We start from the raw sequence: 23,909 nt of genomic DNA, 5'->3' as shown, positions 1-23,909 counted from the left end.
TTAGCTCCAACTTCCAAAACAAAAACATCTATTTCCATTGCCTTTGCTGCAAGGATTACAGACACTATGGGCAGAATTTTGCCGTCAGCGAGCAGGGGGTGGGGCCCACTTGCCAACGCGTAAAATGACGCGGGATGACGTCGGGCGGAACCCCCAATGTCATCCCGCCCCATTTAATTTTCAGGAAGGCGGGGGTGCAGTAAAATCAGCTGCGGGCCCGCCAACCTGTCAATGGCCAATTGAGGCCATTGACAGGATCAATTATGCAATTAAAGGACCTGCCCGTCCAACCTTAAGCTTGGCGGGCAGGCCAGGAGCCCCGGCGGCAAATAGAAAAAAACACGAAACCTCATCCACCGGCGGGATGAGGTTTCATGTAGGGCTTTAAAAAGTTTAATGAAGTTATTATGAGCATGTCCCATCTCATGTGACATTGTCACATGAGGGGCATATGTTAGGAATTTTTTTTTTCTATTTTTCATATTTTTCAAAGTGTAAGCGATGTCCCTGAGGCAGCACTTAGCCTCAGGGCGATGTGCACTCTTTCATGTGCATGTGCGAAAGAGCGCACTCTCGCTTTTGGGGAATCCACCCCCCGCCCCCGCACAGGAAGTGCATAGCACTTCCCGCCGGACGTCACGCTGGGAGGGCCTTAACTGGTCCGCCCATTTAAAATGGCGGCGGGGCCCGCTTCTCTGGCGGAGTAAAGCTGGGCTTTCCCATCACCAATACATTTCACCTTGAAATTGACAAACTTCACAGAAGTATCTGCTGCAATTTCCTTTGAAACATCATTTTTTAAATCAGTTTTTGTAAAAAGCGAAATCAATTAATGTGGTAAAGGTTACAGCCTCAAGTCCCCAGTAAAACCTGGATGTTGTGACTCCTGTATCGTGGTCAGTTGTAGTTTCGATATATCTGGTATTTGTGGGGCTTTGGCAGAAAAGGATCATGAAAGCTGCCTGATTGTTATAAAAGACCATCGGTTCCCTAATGTCCTTCAGGGAAGAGATGCTACATCTACCTGACTCAACCTACACAAGGTCCCTGTCCTGTATGGGTGATTTTTAATGTCCTCAAGGTGAGTCGGGATGAACAATAAATACAGCTTTGCCAGTTGTTGTGTTCAGTTATTCTGTGTTTGACTATGTGGGTCTGTTTACTATTGATGCTCACCGTGCTTGATTTGTTAAGCCCTTCTGCTTGATGAGGGTGATGATGCCTTTCCTCATGGATTCTAACATGCTGCCAGCCAGAAGCACACTCTTGTATACTTCCAACAGGTCTGGGCCGATCCAGTCCCACTGAGTCCAATACAACTCGGCCAGTAACCATCACTTCTGGAGTTTTACTCATCTTAAAGGACCTGACGGCCTTTGGCAGCTCATCCAGAGCTAGTGGTTTGTCTAGACTGTCCCATGAATTGTTGTCTCAGACCTCCACGATTGAGGACAGGAAGGACTGGGAGGCTGTGCTGTCTGTTGGTTTCACATCCTACAATCCAGCATAAAAGGCTGATTATCTGATCCTTGGCATGTCAGGCTGCAATGATGTTACTGAACCGCCTTCTAGGTTCAGGCTGCTGATCGCAGAGCGCTCTCTGTGTACCTTTGGGAAGAAGAAACACGAGCACGTCTCCTCCTGCTCCACAGAATGGACGCTGGACTGGAAGATGATCTTGTAGGCCTCCACAGCAAAGAGCGAGGCCTGCTGGCTCTTCAACTATGGAGATCCTGGAGTCACAACCTTTCCCTCTGTCTCACTCTTGCCTTGTGAACACCTGTGAGAATGAAAAATCTCTTGATGTTTGCCTTGGGCACTTCCCACCAGTGCTACAGGGACTCAAAGAGGGTTTCTCACAGTTTTCCAACATTTGTAATCTTTTTTGAGTTCCTTGATGTTTTCTGGGGTCATCAGTTTCTCGTTTAGCTTTCAAATCCCTCAACCAACCCTTTGGTCTTCCTGAAGGCGACAGTCGGCCAGTAGGAGGCAGTGGTCAGAGAAGAACTCAGGTTTGACATCAGTGGATCTGACCATGAATGCGCAGGACCCAATCAGGAAGTCTATCCTGGAACGGACGGACCTGTCTGGCCTCGACCAGTTGTATCAACACGGTGCTCCATCTGCAGGGTTGCTGACGATGTCGTGCAGCTTGGCGTCTTTTATTGTTTTCATCAGGAGCCTGGACGAAGCGTCCAGTTTACTGTCGGCCCTGCTGATCGTCCACCTGGATTGATGCTGCAGTTGAAGTCACTGCCTAGGGTGACCAGCCTGGACGTTGCCAGCAGCTGTGGGAGCTGCTGAAGGATGGCCAGCCGCTCGCTGTTGAGATGTACATGTTGATTAACCAGAGCAGACTGTTTTTGGACATTACGTCTGCTACAGAGAGGTGACCGCCCACCACCTCCTTAACTTCAGGGATGGTGAAATTTCCTCCCCACAGCTGAATGCCCAGACCAGAGGAACAAGAACCATTTCATCCTGACCACATCGATTGTCCATGGGACCACCATTGTGACCACTGCCGGTAGGTGCTGAGGTGCAGTATTCCACACTCCTGCAGAAACAGCCGGTTAGCTTTGACCTGGGTGGGGTACCCCAAGGTTGGAACACATTATGTAGTGGATTTCACATTCTGCACATTAAGGGAGGTAATATTTATACCCATTAAAACTGTGTCACTCACCGGACCCGTTGTCTGTGATAGTCTCAGCCTTGGGTGTATTCCTGCAGACAGGCTGGGATTTTCCGGTCCCTCCACGGAAATTCCCACCGAAAATCAATGGACATTTTGCTGCTTTGCCAATTTTTCTGTCCCGCCTGTGATGGGTCCGGCTTTGGTCGGGACTGGAAAATCCAGGCCATGGTGTTCAAAACAGATTCACTGTTATTGGGTTGAGAAAACTGTCCTGGTCCATCCTGATAGGGCTGTTCCACCCAAGTGACTTGGGGGGGTCGAAGGTGGGGGAGCGGGTGTGGTGCAAACAGCGAGGTTTGGGCTGTTTGGGGGCAGATTTTCCACTCTGTTCCCCTCAGGAATATCGTTGCTCTCGGCTTCCCGGAGCTGGGCTGTGCCGTGCCGGCTGTCCCGCCGCCCTAACAGTGTTACACACGCCCTAGTTTAGGTATTTACGACAATCTGAAGTTTTCATGGTCACCAAAGCTGGAACTAGCTTTTAATTCCAGATCGATTTATTAATGAATTGAATTTAAATTCCACCAGTTTACGGGGTAGAATTTGAACACATGTCTCTACAGCGTTTACCTAGGCTCCTGGATCACTAGTCTAGTGACATTACCACCTCATCAATGTAACAACTACGTCAATGCCATTTCCTCAAAGTGATCCACGAGTGAGTGAAGTTGACGAGTTTGTGTTCAGCAGCTGTGATGGCTTTTGTAGTTCAATAGTTGGAATTTGCCTTAAGAGATGGACTCTGTTAGTAGAGCAGCTTTGGGAATGAGTAAAGGTCCCTTTTCTTTATTGGTTCTGTCAGCACGACATTTGAAGATTGCCTGGCTTCCATTTCAACAGACCCGTGATGTTTTCAGGACAACTTCCTCTGTGACTCCTGGTAGCAGAGAGAAACCCAGCTCTCAAAAGCTGTTCCCTGTTAGTTCAGCTGAGAGCTGTGGGCTGGAACTGTCTTCCGGAGATCTCCTGGGTTCTCTGCACAAAATTGGTTTTCAAATATCTTCACATGTCTCGGTTTGGCTATTGGCTACCCACTTGGAGCCTTCTAGAAACGTGACAAACATTGCATTTGTAAAAGGTCAGCAGACTTTTGAGATCCGTTTTTATGGCTCCTTGTGTCCATTTAAAAGAAAGATTGGCTATTTTACAAAATCTGTCATATCACAACTACACGTTAGCGACACCACCATCCCCAAAATTGACACCAATATAATCCAAGTGGTGCAGGATCCACAGTTTTCAATAGAGAAAGCTTCTTTAACAAGACTACAGGGCGGGATTTTAACTCTGTGTAAGCAGCTGGGTTTTGAATGAGTTGAAATCTTGCCCACAGTCTCCATGTGGGAGTGTGGTAGCCTGGTCTTGGGGATATGGCAAGAAAGCCAAACTTTTGAAGAACCCCCTGATTGTAAACACTCACATGCTGCAGTTCTTGGTCATTCTACTGTCACATGCCACCAGCGATTGCATTTTAAAGTCTCTGCTCTTTTTACAGTGATGTTTTAATCTCCGGCTTGAGGAAGTTCATTATTTTTGGTGCTGAGAGCTGTGGAAGATACTTGTGAATGAAGGAAATCTTAGTGGTTAAGTAAACATAAGATTTATTTATGGTTTTGGCTTGGAGAAAGTTTATTAGAAAGTTGGATTTTTTATCACTGATCACATGACCCACTGGAAATGGATTATACATTCAAATCCTGGAGAAATTCCAATGGGAAAATTTGTCTGCAAGGCCTGGATGACGATCAACTTTCGGAGAAGGATTAAAATTAGTGGAGCTGGGGGTGTGGAGGGGAGGAGAGGGAAAAGGTCAGAAGCTCAGAGTAACAGAGGCACAGAAAGATCAAAGAGACTGAGAAAAGAGCAGCACAGGAGAGTGTGCAAGTGAAGACTAAGAAGAGATTGATAGAGGTATTTAAAAATACGAAGGGTTTAAATGGAGTCAATTTGTAGAAACTGTTTCCAATAGCTGACGGGTGGATCACCAGTGAGCACAGATACTGAAAAAGAGACAAAGGTGATATGAGGAAAAACATTTTCACATAGATGTGGTTAGGATGTGAAACGCAGAGATTGATAGGGTGGTGGGTTCAGATTCAATCATGAACTTCAAAAGGGAAATGGATAAATACTTGAAGGGGAAAGAAAGTTGCATGGATATGAGGAAAGAGTAGGGGAGAGGGGCTAAGAGGATTGTTCTTTGAAAGAGCTGATGCAATCTCGATGGGCTAAATGGCCTCCTTCTGTGCTTCACTGTTTTATGATTCTCTGTGGATTTAGGGTGTTCAGTCTGAGTGTTCTTCCCCCAGTTTCAGTTCTCTGCTTGTTCATCACCTTGTTCTTTGTGGGGAGTGAAGATATTGTTCATGGAATGGGAATGGCAGGGAGACCTGCTCTCCCCTCGGTGAGTGCATGATGATGGAGCAAGTGCATTGTCTCTTTCAATGAATAATCCTTGAAGATTCACAGAACCGCTTGTGCAAGACTGAGAGTTAGCAGTTTGCCTGTGAGCTCAGGCGGTGCTTGAGTGTTTGAAGAGGTGACCGGGTGATGATAGAGCAGGAAGGAGATGAGTGAATCCTCCAGAAATGGTCGAGGATGTGGGGAGGCAATGGTTCCTTGCCTTACTTGACCACCCTTGTTGAGATCATTGAACCTCTTTAAGCACAGTGTGACAGTCCTTGGAATGGTGCTGGTTTCATTAACTGCCCCAGCACCATGTTCATACAGCCTAAACCCCTCGCTTCTGGTTCATGACCCTTGGTGTTCAACACTTGATCTTTGAAGTGAGTAACCTACAAGGGTAAAGACCATGAGCTGGTCAGTGGGATTAGGCGAGGTAGCTCTTTTCCAGCTGGTAGACATGATTGGCTGAATGCTCTTCTGTGCAGTGAAGTTCTGACTCTATGGCCCCTTGTCAGGCAGCAACACGTCCATGGAACCATCAGACAATGTGAGACCCCTCACTGCTGCTGACCTCCTGCTCGGCTGCCGTTCCTTGAAATTTGTCAGTAATTATTTACCCTGTTGCTCAAAAAGTGATGCCCCTCTCTAATTAGATAAAAACACTGCAGTGTCATCCCGCCCAGTCATGGTAACCCAATGAGAAACAGCATTACCTCTCCTAACCAGACCCAATTCTCATGTGGGAGCAAAGAGGATTATCTTCTGCTTGTTCAGAATGACGTAGGAAAGCAGGTAATCGATCAGATTGGGGATTGACCACCTTTCAGAGATGGTCAGGCATCTCCTTTAGAGTTGGGCCAATCTGACCTGAAAACTTGGTCATGCAGCACCAGTTATTTGGGTGCTAACTGGCCCACTCAGGCCCCTGAGATGGCAGTCAGGAAGTGTACCATTGCTGTAATGGGAATGGATAATTGTAATGTCCAGAGGTCACGCCTGCCACAGACATTAGACCCTTACTTTCATGGATATGGAGCCCGGAGAACAGGATTACTCCTCCTGACTGCACATTTTACAAAATCTCACTGCCGATCTCTCACTCTTGATTGCTGCCACTCCCGACTGTCATTGACCTCAGTTTCCGACAATCTGATCCTCGATCCCCTGGAGTCCTATCTGTGATAATCTGAGGTGCAAAAACCTTTAAGAGAATGTGAGCAGATTGACCACGTGACTGTATTACCCAATTGCTGTGTAGTGTGGGCTACAATGTTAATGAATAGTTGAGAGTAGGGGCTGGTTGGAGAAGCACACATGATGTTAGTGCTCTGTTCCCTGTGTAAATAAACAGCATGTGCTTCATCTTATATTGGTCTCTGCGTCTGCAGTATATTGTTGCCAACTCACCTGCTGGTAGATAGGGGTGCAACCGTGTTCACGAGCAAAGCAACCGAACAGAAGAACATAACACTATCCTTCCTCATTCAGTCTCCAACCCTGGTCCCTGACTTGACTTACCTGAGGATGCTGCGACTCTACCAATGATCTGATCTTGGTCACCTCTCTCCCAGGTGCTGTTGGACCATGCTGGCTCCTTTGTGATGAAGCCCAAGGCCCAAAATCAGGGGCAGCTTGGGCCCCACCATTAGGCTTGGGGCTCCTCATAAGGAACTGGTTATGCACCCGGTGCCCTGCAAATATCGCAAAATAATTGCCTCTGAATTTCTGTTCCTGTATGTGGGTACGGTGTCACTCTGACTCCCAGGATTCCCAGTGGGGTGATGTGCTTTAATGTGTTATTGACCCCATCACCACAGTTTGAGACAGGGTCTAGAGAAGGCTTCATGAGGGGTCTGGAGTTGTGATTCTCACTCTTCTGACAGCAAAGTGACCTCCTGGAATTCCAGCCCCAAAGAGAAGATGTGTTACAATGAGGAAACCTGCACTGCTCACCCTCGCCACAGGAATGAAGATCACTGAAATGTTTCTGTGTGTAATGTAAATCCTAAGTAAGTGGATTTTCAACAATTATTTTCTGTGTTGTTACAGGGTCAGGAGAGGAATCCTGTTTCACCCAGTGTTACAGTTCGAGTGGGGAGTCTGAGTATTGATGATCTCACAACCCCTCTGACAGCTACATTTCAAGGTTTGACATGGCAGGTGAGATAAAACTAAACAATGTCATAGAGCTCAGCCTGTGTGCAGCCATTTCTGTGATTGGAGTTGTGCAGCACAGTCTGTATTATCATCTCCAGTGTTGGTGTGAACGTTAGGCTGAATGAGCCAGAAATTCCCCAGTCCTAGGGCTGTAAATGGAGCACTTTCTGGGCAGGTTTGGAGAATTTGGAGCTGTGATCACCTTGTCTCTTTAATGCCCTTCAGAAGTTCTGATCATGGTGGGAGTGCAGGTATATTATGATGCCATACAAATGAAGATAGTTGTGTCTTGTGACATATTGTCAATCACTTGTGCTTTGAAAATCCTTTGGAGGATTTTGAAGGGAGAATTTGGGTCAGGACAGAACTATTACCCACCCCATGGAGGCAGCCCTGGCCCCATCCAAAATCCTGAGGTCAGAGGTATTTTTATATTGCAGGTGGGCACACATAACATTCTCAGTAAAACAGGTTGTCCACCTCGGGTCAGGTGTTCCTGTTTCATCAAACTTGTGGAGCTGTGAGGAAAAAATTCATTGAAAATGATGACGTTTTTATTTTGACACTTTATCAAATTTAGTTGATTGCAGAACGTCCCTTATACCCAACGTTCCCAGGACACAAGTAAAAGACAGAACTTCAATGGTGTATTTTCCTCATTTACATCAATAGACCCGCCCCCACCATGGCCAGAATTTCAGATCAGCAGAAGATGGACAGGGACCTGGTGTGAACAGATGCTGTTCCTTTGTTCATCCCGTCCACCCAAAAAACATTCCATTCACAGCCCGAGAGGCTCTGAGATTTGGAGCCATCACCTTCCATTTCAGTAAAATGACTTCACCAAGTTCCATGGAGCACTGTCTACTTCTTGTGGTATTAATGAAAATACAGAAAGACTAGGTGGAATTTTCCGCTCCGGAGACTAAGTCCGGTGGTGGGTGGGAAAGTCGGCACGGTTCCTGCCAGCCGGCGTGGTGGTTGCCGCACCAGATCATCTGCTTTTACCTCATTATATATCCATGAATGAGCAGCTCGTTGTATCTCGTAGGGGGACTGGGATTCGTCCGCCTGCCATTTCCCCATTGGCTCATATTGCCGGGCATCATATTTAACACCACCCACACACACATTCGCTTTCTGCAGCACAGGACTTGTCGTGGCAAACACCAGAATGGCCCCAAGAAGAGACGAGCGCTGTGCCCTGGAGTTCAGCAACAAGACACTGGTGGCACTCCGACAGGCTGTCGAAGACCAGCGGGAGAACCTTTACACCGTGATGGGAGCTGGAGGTCCACAAGCCTCACCACCAAGACTGGGGACGAGGTCACAGTGCGGTCCGTGCCTGTGGTCCTCAGAAGAGGATCGCTATCCAGTGCCAGAAGAGGATGAATGATCTCATCCCCTCCACCAGAGCAAGTCAACCTTCAGACCGTCGGAGGACTGCTGGAGGACAGGCCCCTGCTGAGTCCAAGTCCAATGACGAGCCTCTGGAATGGGCCCTCACAGATGTTGGATTTTCAAAGACAGACAGGGATGCAGCAGGCAGGGTTGTCAGAGGCTGTCAGCAGATTAGAACGGAGAGCAGAGGAGTCCGTCCACGTTGTCTGATATCGTGGCACCGACATGCCAGCGCATTGGAGTCACCATTGGAAGGGTGGCGACCGCCATGGAGACCTTGGTCCAGCTGTTTGTGCTGCATATGCGCTCGGACCTGCACAACATGACTGTAGCCATGAGTGGGATCCATCAGTTGCTATGCAAGAGGGGTACAGAGCACCTCAACCTCCCTCCCCAGGAGCCCCTTTCCCTCAAGGAGTTAGGGAGGTGCCCTCAGGCACCCACAGGGAGGAGGACCATCAGCCAGACACCCCGGGGCAATCTGGGCAGGACTCTCCCGGGCTGTTCAGCTGCTCCAAATCCCCTCTGCCTGTGACCCCAGCAACTCCAGCTGCTCTGGCCGAGGAAGGTGCACCTGCCCCACAGCAGGAGACCCAAAGCTGGCCGGGGCCCTCCAGGCCTCGGCCCTCCAGAGGACACTGGCCAAGGTCATCGCAGATACAAGGTGTAGCAGTCAGCAGCTGCCTCCACCTCTGCTGCAGATGTCCAGGATGCCCCCAGACATAGAGGTAGGGTAAGAAAAATGAAGAAACACTGCGAGCAGAATGGTGGAACGGGCATTCACTCACTGTATATACTTTGCACATCTGTAAATATATTTTGCTTTTCTGAAAGTCTCGTATAGTGACTGGATCTCCTATCTGATGCAATGCTCCGAGGTCATACAAGTGAAACAGATGCACCACCCCCACTCCTCACTTATCTGCCATCATGTCCCTCTGGTCTATGGTATTTTACACAATCTCAGTACAATGAGCTGCCTTTCTGTCCACAGCAGTGACATGAGCAAAGCCAGTTGCTCTATCAACATGGTGGTTGGGCAATGCATATCTTAGACTTGCATCAAAGGATCATATCATGTGGCCCCATGAATATAGATTTCGCAGTTTGGTTTATTCTCCTGAGGCTGCTGTACTGAAGACTGGTCTTTGTGGATCTTGTAGGTTTTAATGGTGACCCACGTTGGGGTCAATCTCACTCGGTGCAGCTTTCAATGGCCTCCACGTAATGTCTGAAGGGCTTGGGTGTGGGTAACATTTCAAGTAAAATCTGGAGACCTTAGCTTCTCATGGCAGCCGGGAGCGTGACATCGTGATGATGTGTACAGCTAGACATCACCCCTATTGTGGTTCCCATTCTCCACCCGCATGATGCAGAGCTATGGACCTAGACAGCACTTGGTGATTCCTGAAATGTCTGTTATACGATCACAACTATGCGATTTCACATTTAGCAATACACTTCCTCCTAATTATCTGCTTTACCTTATTAGCAGGCTGACGAATAATGTCTAATTGTTTAAACACTTACACACCTGATTAAACTGTTTTATTGCTGATGAATCTAATGGTAAGATTTATCTTCTTCATTTTAGACAAATCCTACATCGTGCGGCTCCAGGGCTCCTGGTGAAGGTAAGTGAAGAATTTTATAAAATGCTGACATCAATCAGGACTGGAATGTGTTAATGAGATAATGATTCTTATAATTAATAATTCTCCATTACAGATAGCGTCGATCTGAATGGATGTTACACAAATAACAATGGAGTCAACACCATCACCTGCAGTTGTGACCGTTTGGGTTTCTTCTTTGCTGTTACACTGGAATCGACGGTATGAATAATGCTCATCTTTACAGTTTAAATAAATGTTAATATAACTTGACATCAGCCTGAAAAATCAGACTGCCTCTCCATTCTCACTGCAGTCCAGTAGGGCTCTGCCCAGATTTTAAAGACTCTCCGGCAAAATAATTTGTGATTCTGGTACCCCAATTTCTGCAAAGTTTACATCGTTGTCATTAAGGGCGACACGACCTCTAAAGAAACCCATGGAAATGCCGGGCTGGATTATCTTAAATAAAATGTCAGTTTTTGATGGGCTTGAGACTTTCTGGGAGCAAAACAAGGGCAGAGGCCCCGAAACCCTGGCCTTAATGAAATGAACAACTTGGAGTGGAGTTTTCCGGCCCTGTCACGGAGGGGGTGGGGCTGGAAAATGCAACGAGCCATTGAAAAGTCCATTGACTTCAGCGGGACTGGAAGATTCCGCTGGCAGGAGGGGCCGGAAAATTCCGGCCTTGGTTTTCTTCCTGTGCCCTGATCCACCAGAAATGCCTCCCACTGAATCTCAATGAACATGGCCAAGTGGCTTTTGAGATTTCCCTGCTTTTCCACCCGCTCATCACAACAACAACAACAACAACTTACCTTTATACGGCACCTTTAATGTGGTAAAATATTCCAAGGTACTTCACAGGAATGGGATCAGAGAAAAATTGACTCTGAGCCAATGATTGAGACACAGGTCACCAAAATCTTGGTCAAAAAGGTAGTCGAATGCATTGGAGCGCAGATTTGGAGGAGCACAGATCTCAGAGGGCTGTGGGCCTGCAGGAGGTTACAGAGATATGGAAGGGCAAGGTCAGAGAGGAATTCCAATATCAGGGTGCGTATTTTAAAATGATAAAGTGTTGCTGGACTGGGAGCCAATGTAGGTCAATGAGCAGAGGGGGGATAGGGAATGGGACTTGCTGTCCCTTCAAATCACCACAGCTGAAAAGGTGGCAATGCTGAGCATGTAGGATGACCAATGGCAGTAACAGATTGGAAAGGTGAAAGGTCACAGGAGGGCAATTCGACAACATTATTTTGATTAGGAGTCACTTCCACTATTTTGAAGCTGCTGCTTCTGAGCAATGAGCGATATTTGTGAAACTTGCTGAGAATTTAATGGGAGCTCTGCATTGTGAAATAATGGATTTCTCCTCTGGGGTTCCATTCTTTCTGTGCTTTGAGGAGGAGCAGGATGACATGGAGGAGAAAAAAGATGGAGGCTGAGAGAGAGTTTTAGCAGCAGCTTGTATGAATGCAGCGAGCGACCTGCAGGTATCCACATCACAGGGCCTACAGACTCAGGAGGATCTGTCTGGAGTTTTACTACAGGCCGTGTCTGACAGGGCGGCCTTTTCTCTGACACCATCACTGTGATGTTCCAGTTGTGTGATCCTGACTTGCAAACTCTTTCCACCAGGGCATTGCTTTGTCTGTGGCTGTGAAGCTGACAACAGCATAAAGACTAAGAGAGAATCAGATTATCAGGAGGGCCCAGTGAGTGAGAGAGAGAGAGAGAGGGAGAGAGAGCTCAGCCACAGAACATGACATGGGGAACTTGCTTCAGATTTCTGGGAACCCAAGACTTTGACTGAAATCAGGTTCACTCAATAATGAACCTATCAGCAGCAAACATGGGGAGAGAAACAGGCTGTGATTGGAGGAGCAGAGAACACCAGGACCTGCGAGGATGGGAAGATGGAGAGAAAGAGAGAGAGAGAGACTCTGGAGTGTGCAGGGACTCCGTTCACCATGCTCTTCCCAGCTGCTTCCCCACAGCTCCCGGCCCAGCTCCAGCCACTTGTTCCTGGCTCCAGCTCCTTTCCACCGGCCCTGGCCCCATCCCTCCTGGCTCTCCCCATGTCCCTTCCGGCTCTTGGCGCTCCTCCAGTGGGCACCCGTGTTCTGGCTCTGCTAGGCCACAGGCCTCGCTTCAGGTCTCTCCTCTGCTCTCACCCCTCCCCAGTCTGTGAGTGTGTGTGCGAGGATGGGTGAGTAAGTGAGGATGGATGAGCAAGGGAAAGAGGGTGGGTGAAGTGGTGGGTGAGTGAGGGTATATGAGTGAAGGTGGTTGAGTGTGTGAGTGAGGGTCGGTGTGTGGGTGAGGGTGTGCGTTGGGGTGAGGTTTGGTGAGGGTGTGTGTGTGTGTGAGCGTGCGTGTGCGTAGAGTCTGTCTCTGGCTCACTCCCAGCCTCAGGGTTCTGATTCATCCTCACCCCCGCACACCAACAGGCACTCTCACAGCAGGTGAGGGAGAGTGAGTGAGTGCCCTGAGACTGGGAGTGAGCTGGACACACACACTGTCACTCTTTCACATTCTAATGGTCGTCTTTATTTATTACTCATTTTTAAAATGATCAGTTTGTTGTTGTGACATTTTTGTTTTGCTCAGCAAGTTGTTTGTTTTCATACATCAGCTTTTGTTTTTTGAAATTTGTATTTAATGTTGTTCCAAACCTTATCTTTCCGAAATTTGCTTATCAGCTCCCCCGCTCCACACCCCCCAGGTGTGAGGAAAATTGAAATGTGGCCCCCCCAACGTGAGAAGGACGGACAAGCCTGGTCGACATCAACACCACCTTCCCCACCTATCCCCATATCCCTTGATGCCTTTAGCTCCCAAAATTCACTCTTGAGCTGCTCAGTGACTGAGACCCCACAACCCTCTGGGGTAGAGAGATCCAAAAGATTTACAACCCACACTGAGTGAAGAAACGTCTCCTCATTTTAGTCCTAAATGGTCAGCCCCTTATCCTGAGAGTATAAGCCCCAGCTCTAGATTCTCCAGCCAGGGGAAACACTGGCCTGAATTTTACATTCCAAGGTCGGGCGCGTGCCTGACCTGAACGCACGTGAAATTGTGCGAGATGTCGTCGGGCGTGTGTCCTGACATCATCTCACACACGAGCAACACTGAGGTGGGCGAGTCCACGCAGGAGTCGGAACTGTGCCCGTCGACAATTAAAAAGCCAATTAAGGCCATCAGAAAGCCAGCAGGGAGTCCAAGGCAGAAGGGGCAGCAGAAGACACCGCTATCCAGCTGCCAGAGTGTACAGGGAGTGATGCAGCTACCTCAACGTGTCAGAGGTGCAATGCCGAAGGAGGCTCTGCCTCTCCAGGGAGACTGTGATCTCTATTTGTCAGATGATTGGGCCTGAGATCATGTTCAACTGTGTGGGTGGCCACCCCGTGCCAGTGGCTCTGAAGGTCACAGTGGCTCTCATTTTCTATGCCTCTGGCTCTTTCCAGGGGTCAGTGGGGGATCTTTGTGGAGTCTCCCAATCAGCTGTCCACAGTTGCTTCAAGCTGATGACTGATGCTCTGTTCAGGCGGGTCAAAACACTTATTCATTTCCATATGGACGAGGCCAGCCAGGCTGAGTGAACCAGAGGGTTTGCAGCGATTGCTGGGTTCCCCCGTGTCCAGGGTGAAATTGACTGCACATGTGGCCATCAAGGCGCCAGCGGGTCAGCCGGGTGCCTGCGTCAACAGGAAAAGATTCCACTCCATTAACATCCAGATTTGTGACCACAAGACACAGATTCTGCAAGTCTGTGCAAGGTACCCTGGCAACTCCCATGACACGTACATCCTCCAACAATCACAGGTGCCAAGGCTGTTCATGGTTCCAGCCCGACTGGATGGATGGCTGCTGGGTGACAAGGGCTACCCATTGAAAAGGTGTCTTATGATGCCTCTCCATCACCCAAGACAGAACCAGAGCAGAGTTTTTTAATAAGACTCATGCCCCCACAAAGGTGGTGATTGAGAGGACCATGGGTCTGCTGAAGATGAGGTTCAGATGTCTGGACCGTTCAGGGGTAGCACTACAATACCCTCCACAGTGGGTGTTACTGATAGTGGTTGCATGCTGCGCTTTCCACAATCTGGCACTGGCAAGGGGGGACCCACTGGAGGAAGAGGATCTTGAGGCAGCTCCACAAGCCACAGGTGATGACTCCAGTGGTGGGTCAGAAGAAGACCCCGGGGAAGAGCACGGTGAGGCCGTGGAGGCAGACCTCTGGAACCTTCATGGAGGCAGGGACACCAGGGAGGCCTTGATTTCACACTCCTTCAGCTCGGCGCCAAGGCATTGCTTCTACCTCAGGCCAGGGGTGCCACCTCCTTACCAGATGTTTGAAATGACCCATTCCATTGAACCCAAAGCCTGCTCAGTAAATTGTGCAATAAAGTGGAGAGTCACTCACATCCAGCATGACATCCTGGCGTGCCCTGCACCTACAAAACAAGTGAAACACATTCAGACCATTAACACAAAAGCAAAGTTTATATAATGCTGACACTCACAGAAAATGAACATAACAATATACGGTGTTAATGATCACACCAGTAAACAAATTAACAAACATGGCAGAACAGATGATCACCCGTGAACAGTCCCTCTTGTGCTCACGATGCCTTCAACTTACCTTTGCAAGCGCTGCGTCTTGATGCCTCCTCCCCCCCCCCCCACCCTCTTTGCTGGCAGTGGCGTTGGAGGCAGCCTGCTGACTGTGTTGTCCTGCTGGATGACCTTGGCAGTCGTCCTCTGGCCAGTGGAGCCTGTGCAGATCCTGCCTGTGAGGGAGAGTTCAGCACCAAGGCTGGGCACTGCTTAGTCATCGGGGCCTCATCAATGCCACGGTCACTGGCAGAGGAACTGCTGCCATCATCCAGAGCACCCTGAGAGGAGCCCATAGACACAACAAGCAGCTCATGTGCCATCGTGAGATCGGTCTGGATCTCCCTGCTCACCATTGATGAACTGGCACCTAGCAGAGATAGTAGGTGCCTCGTCCACCTCTCACACTGGCAGTGACCTCCTGAGGCCAGTGCCTGTGTGAGGGTTTGCAGGTCCAAGCACGACCGCAGGAACCCCTGATTCTGTTCCTGGAGCTGCCTCTCCATGAGAGTCGCCACTCTCTCAATGGAGGAAGCAGTGCACTCGGTGCTGAGAGACAACACAGTACTCATACCCCACATGGACTCCTCCATGACAGAGACCATGGCCTTCAAACCCTCAGGATTCTCTGCCAGATCCTCCCACTGGACATCCAGCATTTTCCACCCAATGGATGACTCCAGAGGCTTATCATCTGCCTCGGACTCAGCATGGTCTTGGTCTCTCACAGTCCTCCAACTGCCGGTGCCCTGGGCGCACTCTGCCTCCACCTGCTCCTCATGCGAGTGGGCCGTGCCCTCACCGCTGTGCACCGACATTGTAGTCGATGATCTAATGGCCACCGAGGTGCTGGTATCTCCACTAGTGCCTGGTTCAGAGAGGGGGGTGGTGATGCAGGTGCATCTGACAGGCACTGGTCCTCCAGCGTCAAGGGTGGCTCATCAGGGTCCTGCAAACGTTTGCTGGATGGTGATTCTAGGGGAGAAAAACGACACGTCATTAGTATTAGTTATCGCGCTGTCGCTCTGCATGCTTGGTGGGCTGGTGAGACAATGGAGATCTGCATCATGGTGCCATCACCTTTCAATGAACCATGGGGACTCCAGGTTTGAGGTTTCCATGACAGATGAGACAACACAACAATGTTTACACATTCCAACCTCTTACATCTGTGCACTGCACTCTTACCTTCATCAGAAACTCCTGCCTCTCAACAACCACTGGAACAAGCTGGGCAGGGGCACTCCATCTCTAAGGCATCTATCTCATATCTCGTCAATATAAGCAGGTCTGGGGGCCGCCGCCTGTCCTTGATCTCTTAATGTTGTTATGGCTCCTCTTCTCCTGAAAGGACAGAGGAGATTGATTAGTCCACTCTCTACCTGCAACACCATTGCAGCCTGGCCAACCCCACCTGAGGAACTCCTTGCAGGGCACATCCAAGTCATGGCCCTTAACCCGCAAAGCAATCAGGCCAAACAGCCAGAGCTCACCGCCTTGGCCAGCGTCGCTGTCATTGACAGTTGGTACTCAGACTCTTACACCCCCGAGCACCACGGGGGGGGATGGGCAGCCGTTAACACTTCCTCACACCGATCCATGCCAAGTCAGTATTCACCCTTGTCAAGCACAGCAGATCGTCGAACCTTTCGTGGTACTGCACCCATGTGTGCCGCACAACATCATGGCCACTGACCTGGGCTGTTACCTCTGCCCATGCTTTTTTGGTCAGGTGCGGTGGCCTCCTCTTGCCACCCCTGGGGATGAGGATGTCCCACCTGGCACTGACCACCTCCACGGGGATTCCCATGCACTCATCCGAGAGCCGGCGGTGAGGGGGGTGTGTGCCCACAGAACTTCCCCTCCCACCTGGTGTGCCCAGCAGGTTGCAGATGCCTCTGCAGCTGAAAAAAAATGTTTTGTTAAACAACTCCAAAACTACAATGTGTGCCCTGAAAGCTGCCAGGGGACTGCCTCTGCTGCTTTTAAACTCCCCATCGGGTCACCATTCGATCCAGCGCCCGACAGACATGTTGGTCATCATCTTTTGTAGTTTTAAAAGTTGCTGTATAGTTTCTGAGAGAGTAAAATGGGTAAGAGTAGGCAAATTGTTGCACACTGGTCTGCCAAACATGAGCTTTCCCAGTGATGGAATAGTTGTATAAAAAGGTGTTACTGTCAGATGTGACATTGCAATGTGTAGATCTTGCTTGGTCTGTCTACATTTGAGAATTAGGGATTTCACCATGTGAATTATTTGCTCAGCTAGGCCATTAGATCCAGGGTAATGAGGATATAAAGTACTATCATCAATATTCCACTTCTCACACATATCCTGAAGTGGCTTACCAATAAATTGTGGACTGTTATCCATCATGGTCTCTATAGACACACCAAATAAACCGAAAATAGTCCTTAGTGTGTGCAACAGTTGTGCTGACATATTGTGCAATTATTAAATAATTGGGGACTCAGTGATTACAATGAAATCAGTGCCATGGGCATGAAAGGGGTTGGATGTGATTTAGGACCAGGAATGGGTAGGAACTTCATGTGGAATCAATGGTTCTGTATGTGGACTTCGCATATGCTCTTGACACACCTCGCACTTATTGACAATGACTTTAATATCATTGTTCAAATGCAGCCAATTGACCGTATCTCTTGAAAATCTGATCAGTCATCATGTGTGAGAGATGAAGTTGTTGAAGAATATCAGGTTGCAATGATTCCGGTATGATGACTCCCCTGGAGATGGCTGGCTCATCCCGATAAGGCCAAAATGGTCTCGTGTCCATGGATGTGCTGAATTGAATCTGGCCGTCCTTCAGTGATGGTTTTCCACAGTTTCTGAAGTGTAGAATCTTTCGCCGTTTTTTTCCTTGTAGCTGCTGGTATCTGCATTGCACAAAATGTACTAGATCAATTTGGAGAACATCTTCAAGTTTGATGTCAATGAAGTCAACTTGTAGACCTGTTTTTGCTGGGTTAGGCAATCTGCTAAGTGTACCTGATGTGATTATGAAGTTACCTGGTTTGTAACTAATCTCACAGTTGTAGCCTTGAATCTTTATCAAGAGACATTGCAATCTTGGTAATGCACTGGTCAATGGTTTTCACCAAATGGCTTGAGGTTGGTCTCTAACACAAATCTTCTGCCAAATAGATAGTTATGAAATTGCTTGATTCCAAACACTAAAGCTAATGTTTTCTACTCGATGTTGGAGTAGTTGGATTGCATTATGGACAGAGATTTTGAAGCAAATGCATTTTTTGAAGCTTGCGTCTTTGTAGTAGGTACACTCCCAGCCCTTTCTGTGAGGCATCGATCTCCAGGGTAGTTGTCCCCCTAGGATCATAAAATTGCAATGTCGATGTTTCTGATAATGACTGTTTCAGCGCTTCGAAGAGGGATTGGTGGTCTTTGTGCCCCAGGAAAGGTACATCCTTTCTCAACAATTCCCTTGCGATGAAGATTTTTGAGGGAAATTAGGAATGTATGGAGACAAGAACGTAAAGAGATTTAGAGATCTTCAAAGATCGTCCTTACCTTGAGGAGTTGACATGGCTTTAATATCCTCTGTTTTCCTTGGATCAGGACATATGCCAGCACTGGAATAAATAGAACCGAAGAAATTGATCTGCTGCACATTGATGTCACATTTCAGTCTGTTGAACACAAATCTTTCATTCTGTGCCTCTTGTATCAATAAGTGCAGATTGTGGTCATATTCTTGTTTTGTTCTTCCCACAACAGCTATGTTGCCCTGGGGGTTGGGAGTGGGTCAGACCTGGGGGGGAGTCGGTTGTCAGGTTGGACCTGAGGTTGGAGGTTGTGGGGGGGCAGGAGTTGGGTCAGGTTGGTCCTGGGGAAGAGGGTGTGGGTAGTCGGGGTACATTGTGAGGTCAGCGGTTAGTCCCATGGGGAGTCATGGGCAGTCGGGGGTTGATAGTCTCGGGGTGGGGGCAGTCCCATGGGGGGAGTCCCGGGGGTGGAGTGGGGGGATGATAAGGCAGGGTGGAGGAGTCCCTTAGCGGTCGGGGTAGGTCAGTCCTCTAATTACTCAGAAGCTACAGGCGATTTTAATTCTTCTAAACGTTTCTCAGTAACTATTGCTGTAACAAAGTCAGAACCATCCGAAGTTTGCAATTTAACTCACATTTTTGAATGGTTCCTAGTGCAGGGCCATTACCCAAAGGAAATTTGAACTTCCCAGGCAATTGTCATGCAATCTTTACCTGGGAACTTCTGGGGGGAAAGTGTTTCCCTCGCGCATCTTTGGTGTACCCTCAAATACCCTGCCCTGGAGCTTAGAAATTCTGGCCCATTATCTGAGATACAGATGAATCCTGGCAAAGTGTATATCATGTGGCCCATGAGAATAAGAAAGAGATCCTGGATAACAGACAGCCCGAAAGGAAATTGTTGGAAACAGTATTGTCTGAATGGGGTATGAAATGTAGTAAGCTCTTGGGTCTTCTCTGTGAGGTGTACTGTCCAGTAACCATGCTTGGCCTCAAGCTTCAAGAAGAATTTTGTAAATTTCTGATCTAAATCTTCTAATGTGGATATTTTGTAAGGACAATGTTTCAAAGCTGCGTTTAAACATCGTGGTTTGAGGCTTACTCACAGTGACCCGTCCTTCTTTATGACACGTGATTGAGCTACACCAATCGGTGTGCCTTTATACTCTTCCAATGATTCCATCTTACTCCATTTTGTCTAGGTTGACCTTCAATTTGTCTTGTATGTGTCTTGTCGTGCACATCATCATCATCATTTTCTGGTTTGACAATCACCTCATGTATACGTTTCTGACGGGATACCAGATGGTCGTTCTCATTGCTTGAAGGTGCCAGTTATGTATGGTCTGTTTGGATCAGTGGACGGCTCTTTGTAAGTGCATCAGCCTTTGCTCTAGCGCACTGCCGGTGCCAATGCCCCTTTCTGCCATGTGCTTTGCAGAATTGATGAAAAGCTGGGCATTTCCTAGGCGCATGCAGAAGGCCACACCTTCCACTTGTCTTGCTCGGTTTGAGTGTTCTAGTAGTGCGTCAACAATTGGGGTTGTACTTAGGACCTGTACGTGTTGTCGACCTGCAAGAATTGCCATGTACTTTTGTCCATCCTTGAGTCGCTCTTCAATGTCATACATTTAGGGATTGTCCAGCAGACCTTTCTGGAATGCTTCCATGGGAGTGGATGCGATCAACCACTCAACAATTCTGTCAGCTATCTCTGCAATTTGCAGTTGACAATTCACAGTACGTATACTTTTCTCTGCATCTGCTGGTGAAGTGGTCTATGGATTCTGTAGGCTGTTGTTGAAATGACATGAACTCTAGTCAATGAATACAAAGTTTAAACTGATTCTGAACCAGTCTTCCAATGTAGTCCATATCTTTTGGGAATTCTTTAGCTCTTCTTCTGTTATTCCTGACGTGCTCAGCCTGTGTAGACCTACATTCCCAATTGCTAGGTGAATGTTTATGGATTGTTTGTCCGGTTCAGACACACCTGAATCAAGGAACGCTGATTAAACATTTTGAATTTGGATAGTAGGTCAGCTGCATCCCAATTCAAACTGGGGAATTTTGTGGACATTCTGACGATATTCCTTTGACCTTCCTCCTCCTGTAGTACCCGGAATGAGTGTCGCTGTTGCTGCTTCCGGGTGCTTTCCTGAAGCTCCGCCTGTGAAGACGAGTTCTGGAGGGAGCTCACCACGGAGTAATGTCATCTTTACTTTTTGTTCAATTTATTGTTCAGCAACTCCCAAAACTATTCATAATAATTATAACCTTCTCTGGCCTGATTTTTATGACCCTTTTTTTGTCTGACTCTGCCCTGCTCATATCGGTCCAGCCCACACCCTGGTCACTCGTCGTTCCCGACTGAGCTAACCTAGTGCTGGTTCTCTCAATGCACTGTCTCACTCACGGAGCTGACAGGCTCTGTACTGCAATCTCACCATGAGGGATCCGCCTGCTTACCAGCTCTTTACTTCAGCACTAGCTCAGCACTGTGTCTCCAAATCTTTTCTTCCCAATCACCACGCTGTATTTTCAATACTGTCCAACACTGCGTCTTCATTGTACCTGACCAAAACATCGAGGGTCGTCTCATGCCATGTAGCATGATCCAAGCTGTTCACCATGTTGTACCCGTACTTAATCTTGTTGCCGCCTGTCTTATCACTGCTGATCAAGTTCTTGAGCTTATTTACTGTATAAGACACAAGGTGCCAATCACTCATAAGGGTTTGGGTTAACATTTCATTTATTAAGTTGAACATGGGTTCATTTATTTAGAAGACTAGACACATGAGAACAGCCTTATATTGTTGTGTAGCTTGGAGACATTAGAAGCAGTGTGTGTGTTTGTGCTCTGCTCAAAGAAAAAAATGAAACCAAGACTGGGTCACATGACACATTTCCCTTCTTCCTTCTTAGTGATGTCATGCTGATATCCCTGAAAGGCATATTGTAACCCGTGTGTTCCTTCTCTTAAGCTAACCAGACTGGGGAGGTTATTAACATGTTCTGCTTGTGGGATCAAGTGTTGGCAGTGGCACCTTCCTCCAGACTGCCAGGATACCCTTTTCTGGAGCGTTACTCACTGGTCCATATTTCTGACAGCATTCTGTCCACTGCAGCTTCTAAATCTCAGCTGCTGCTGGAACCCATATCCATCCTTCGTTACCTCTAGACTATTCCAATGTATTTCTGGCTGGTCCCACACATTCTACCCTTCATAAACTTGAGGTCATTCAAAATACACGTCTTTACTCACAGTAAGTCCTATTCCTCTATCACCGCTGAGCTTGCTGACCTACATTAGCTCCCAGTCAAGCATCGTCTTGGTGCTTAAAATTCTTGTTAGTGATTTCAAATCCTTCCATGGCCCCACCCCCCACCACCATCCCATCTCAGTAATCTCCTCCAGCACCAGCTCTCTGAGATATCTGCACTCCTCTTAATCTAGCCTCTTAAGCGTCCTCGATTTTAACCTTGCCACTGCACTTTCAATTGCCTAGGCCCTAAGTTCTGGAATTCCCTCTCTACACTGCTCTGTCTCTCTGCCTCACTTTTCTTAAAACTTACCTCTTTGATCAAGTTGTTGTTCATCTGACCTAATATCACCTTAAGTGTCTCAGTATTATATTTTGTTTGGCAATACTCCTTCAAAGCACTTGGGGCATTTTATTCCTTTAAAGATGCTATAAGTTGTTGTGGTGATTCTAATGTATAGCAGAAGTACTAATGTCCTTCAATTTACAAATTCATTTTACTTAAACATATAACTGATGGAAACAACAATGTGGCCATTTGACCCAACTTGTCCATGTTAGTGTTTCTGTCGACGTGAGCAAATAATTCTAATCACATCTCCACTCTTCCCATATCCCTTCAACCTGTTTTCCTTTATCTACTTATCCATTTGACCTAACTTCTGCTTCAATCATTAACCCTGTAAGTGAATTCCTGACAACCTAACAACACAGCTTTGCCTGTTCTCTGTTCTAAATATCTTACATTTATCTTGTATGTATGATCTCCCATTTTTTGGCCCCATAACCATTATAAATATTCGGCTTCTACCCACCCTGTCCCAACCTTCAATTTTTAAAAAATATTTCTATCATATCATCCCAACATCTATTTCTCATACCAGCATCTTACTCAAGCTGCATTGTAACCTGTCTAAAGCCTACTTCAGAAAATGGAGATTTCGGCCAAACACTGCCAAGACTGTCATTTCAGCTTCCACCTGAAAACAGCTCAAAGGCAAGGAAAGGCCTCCATGTCCAGTTCTGTGGGCAGCCACTCGCCCATGACCCAACCACAAAATACCTTGGCATCACTCTTGATTGTACATTGGTCCACGGGCAACACCTCCAGAACACCGGAGTCAAGTCAAGACGAGAGTGAATCTCATACTGAAACTGGCGGGTACCACCTGGGGCAGTAGAACCAACACATTACACACTGTTACACTCACAAGAAACAGGAGCAGGAGTAGACCTCACAGCCCATTGAGCCTGCTCCACCTTTCAATATGATCATGGCTGATCATGGAGAGACCAAAAACCTGCCTATCCCAGCCTAAAATGTATTCAACGATGGAGAATCCACAACCCTCTGGGTTAGAGAATTCCAAAGATTCACAACCCTTTAAGTGAAATAATTTCTTCTCTTCTCAGTCCTAAATGATCAGCTTTTTATCCTGAGACTGTGTCCCCATGTTATAGATTCTCCGACCAGCGGAGACAATCTCTGAGCATCCACCCTATCAATCTCCATCAGAGTTTTGCAGCTTTGAAATGAGATCTCCTCTCACTCTTTGAAATTCCAGAGAATATCAGCCCAATTTACTCAGCCTCTCATCATAGGCACAACTCCCTCATTGGAACATAGGAAATAGGAGCAGAAGTAGGTCATTCAGCACCTCGAGCCTGCTCCGCCATTCAAAAAGATCATGGCTGATCTGTTTGTGTTTCGAGTTCCTCAATCCCATATGCCCCTGATAACCTTTAATTCCCTTGTCTAATTCCCTCATCTCTGTCCTATAAGGGTGACCCTAATTTTAAAACAGAGACTAATTTTGTCAATCTTTTCACCTTGCACTCATGAGGATAATTTGCAAAATAAATACCAATATCAGAGAGAACAACATATATATATTGTTTGAGAAGAATCTGCTGATTGGTTGGCAAGTAGAGTCTGGTTGGAAGAGGCGTTGCCATGGAGAATGCAGCAGTTGATGGTGACGGACAGTTAATTGCCAAGCATTGTTTGATATTAAATCAGGCAGCTTGACTGACTGATCACAGCATGTCCCTGGGGACTGAACCAGTGAATGGATGTCACTTATTTTGTTGAGCTGAAACAGGCGCAATGTTCTTCCTGTCTGTAAAGAACAGGGCTCTGTGTATTAATATATTTCAGTAGCTTCCAGTACACGCAAGTGGGCCACATGGCGAGCCTGACTGGCGATCTTAAATTGGATGTCA

The 23,909-nt window shown here is 47.5% G+C and overlaps 1 protein-coding gene across 1 annotated transcript in view; it reads left to right on the top strand.

Moving 5' to 3' along the window:
• The window catches only part of LOC144682297 (adhesion G protein-coupled receptor G3-like), an 87,127-nt gene that overhangs the window by 15,751 nt on the left and 47,467 nt on the right, over positions 1-23,909 (top strand). The window contains exons 4-6 of the mRNA XM_078544771.1: positions 7,151-7,261; positions 10,254-10,297; positions 10,392-10,494. Coding sequence (XP_078400897.1) covers positions 7,151-7,261; positions 10,254-10,297; positions 10,392-10,494 — 258 coding nt within the window. The remainder of the gene's footprint in view (positions 1-7,150; positions 7,262-10,253; positions 10,298-10,391; positions 10,495-23,909) is intronic.

The sequence above is a fragment of the Cetorhinus maximus genome, chromosome 6, assembly GCF_964194155.1.
Source record: "Cetorhinus maximus chromosome 6, sCetMax3.hap1.1, whole genome shotgun sequence".
NCBI classification, from domain to species: domain Eukaryota; kingdom Metazoa; phylum Chordata; class Chondrichthyes; order Lamniformes; family Cetorhinidae; genus Cetorhinus; species Cetorhinus maximus.
This window is presented reverse-complemented; position numbering and strand designations above follow the sequence as displayed.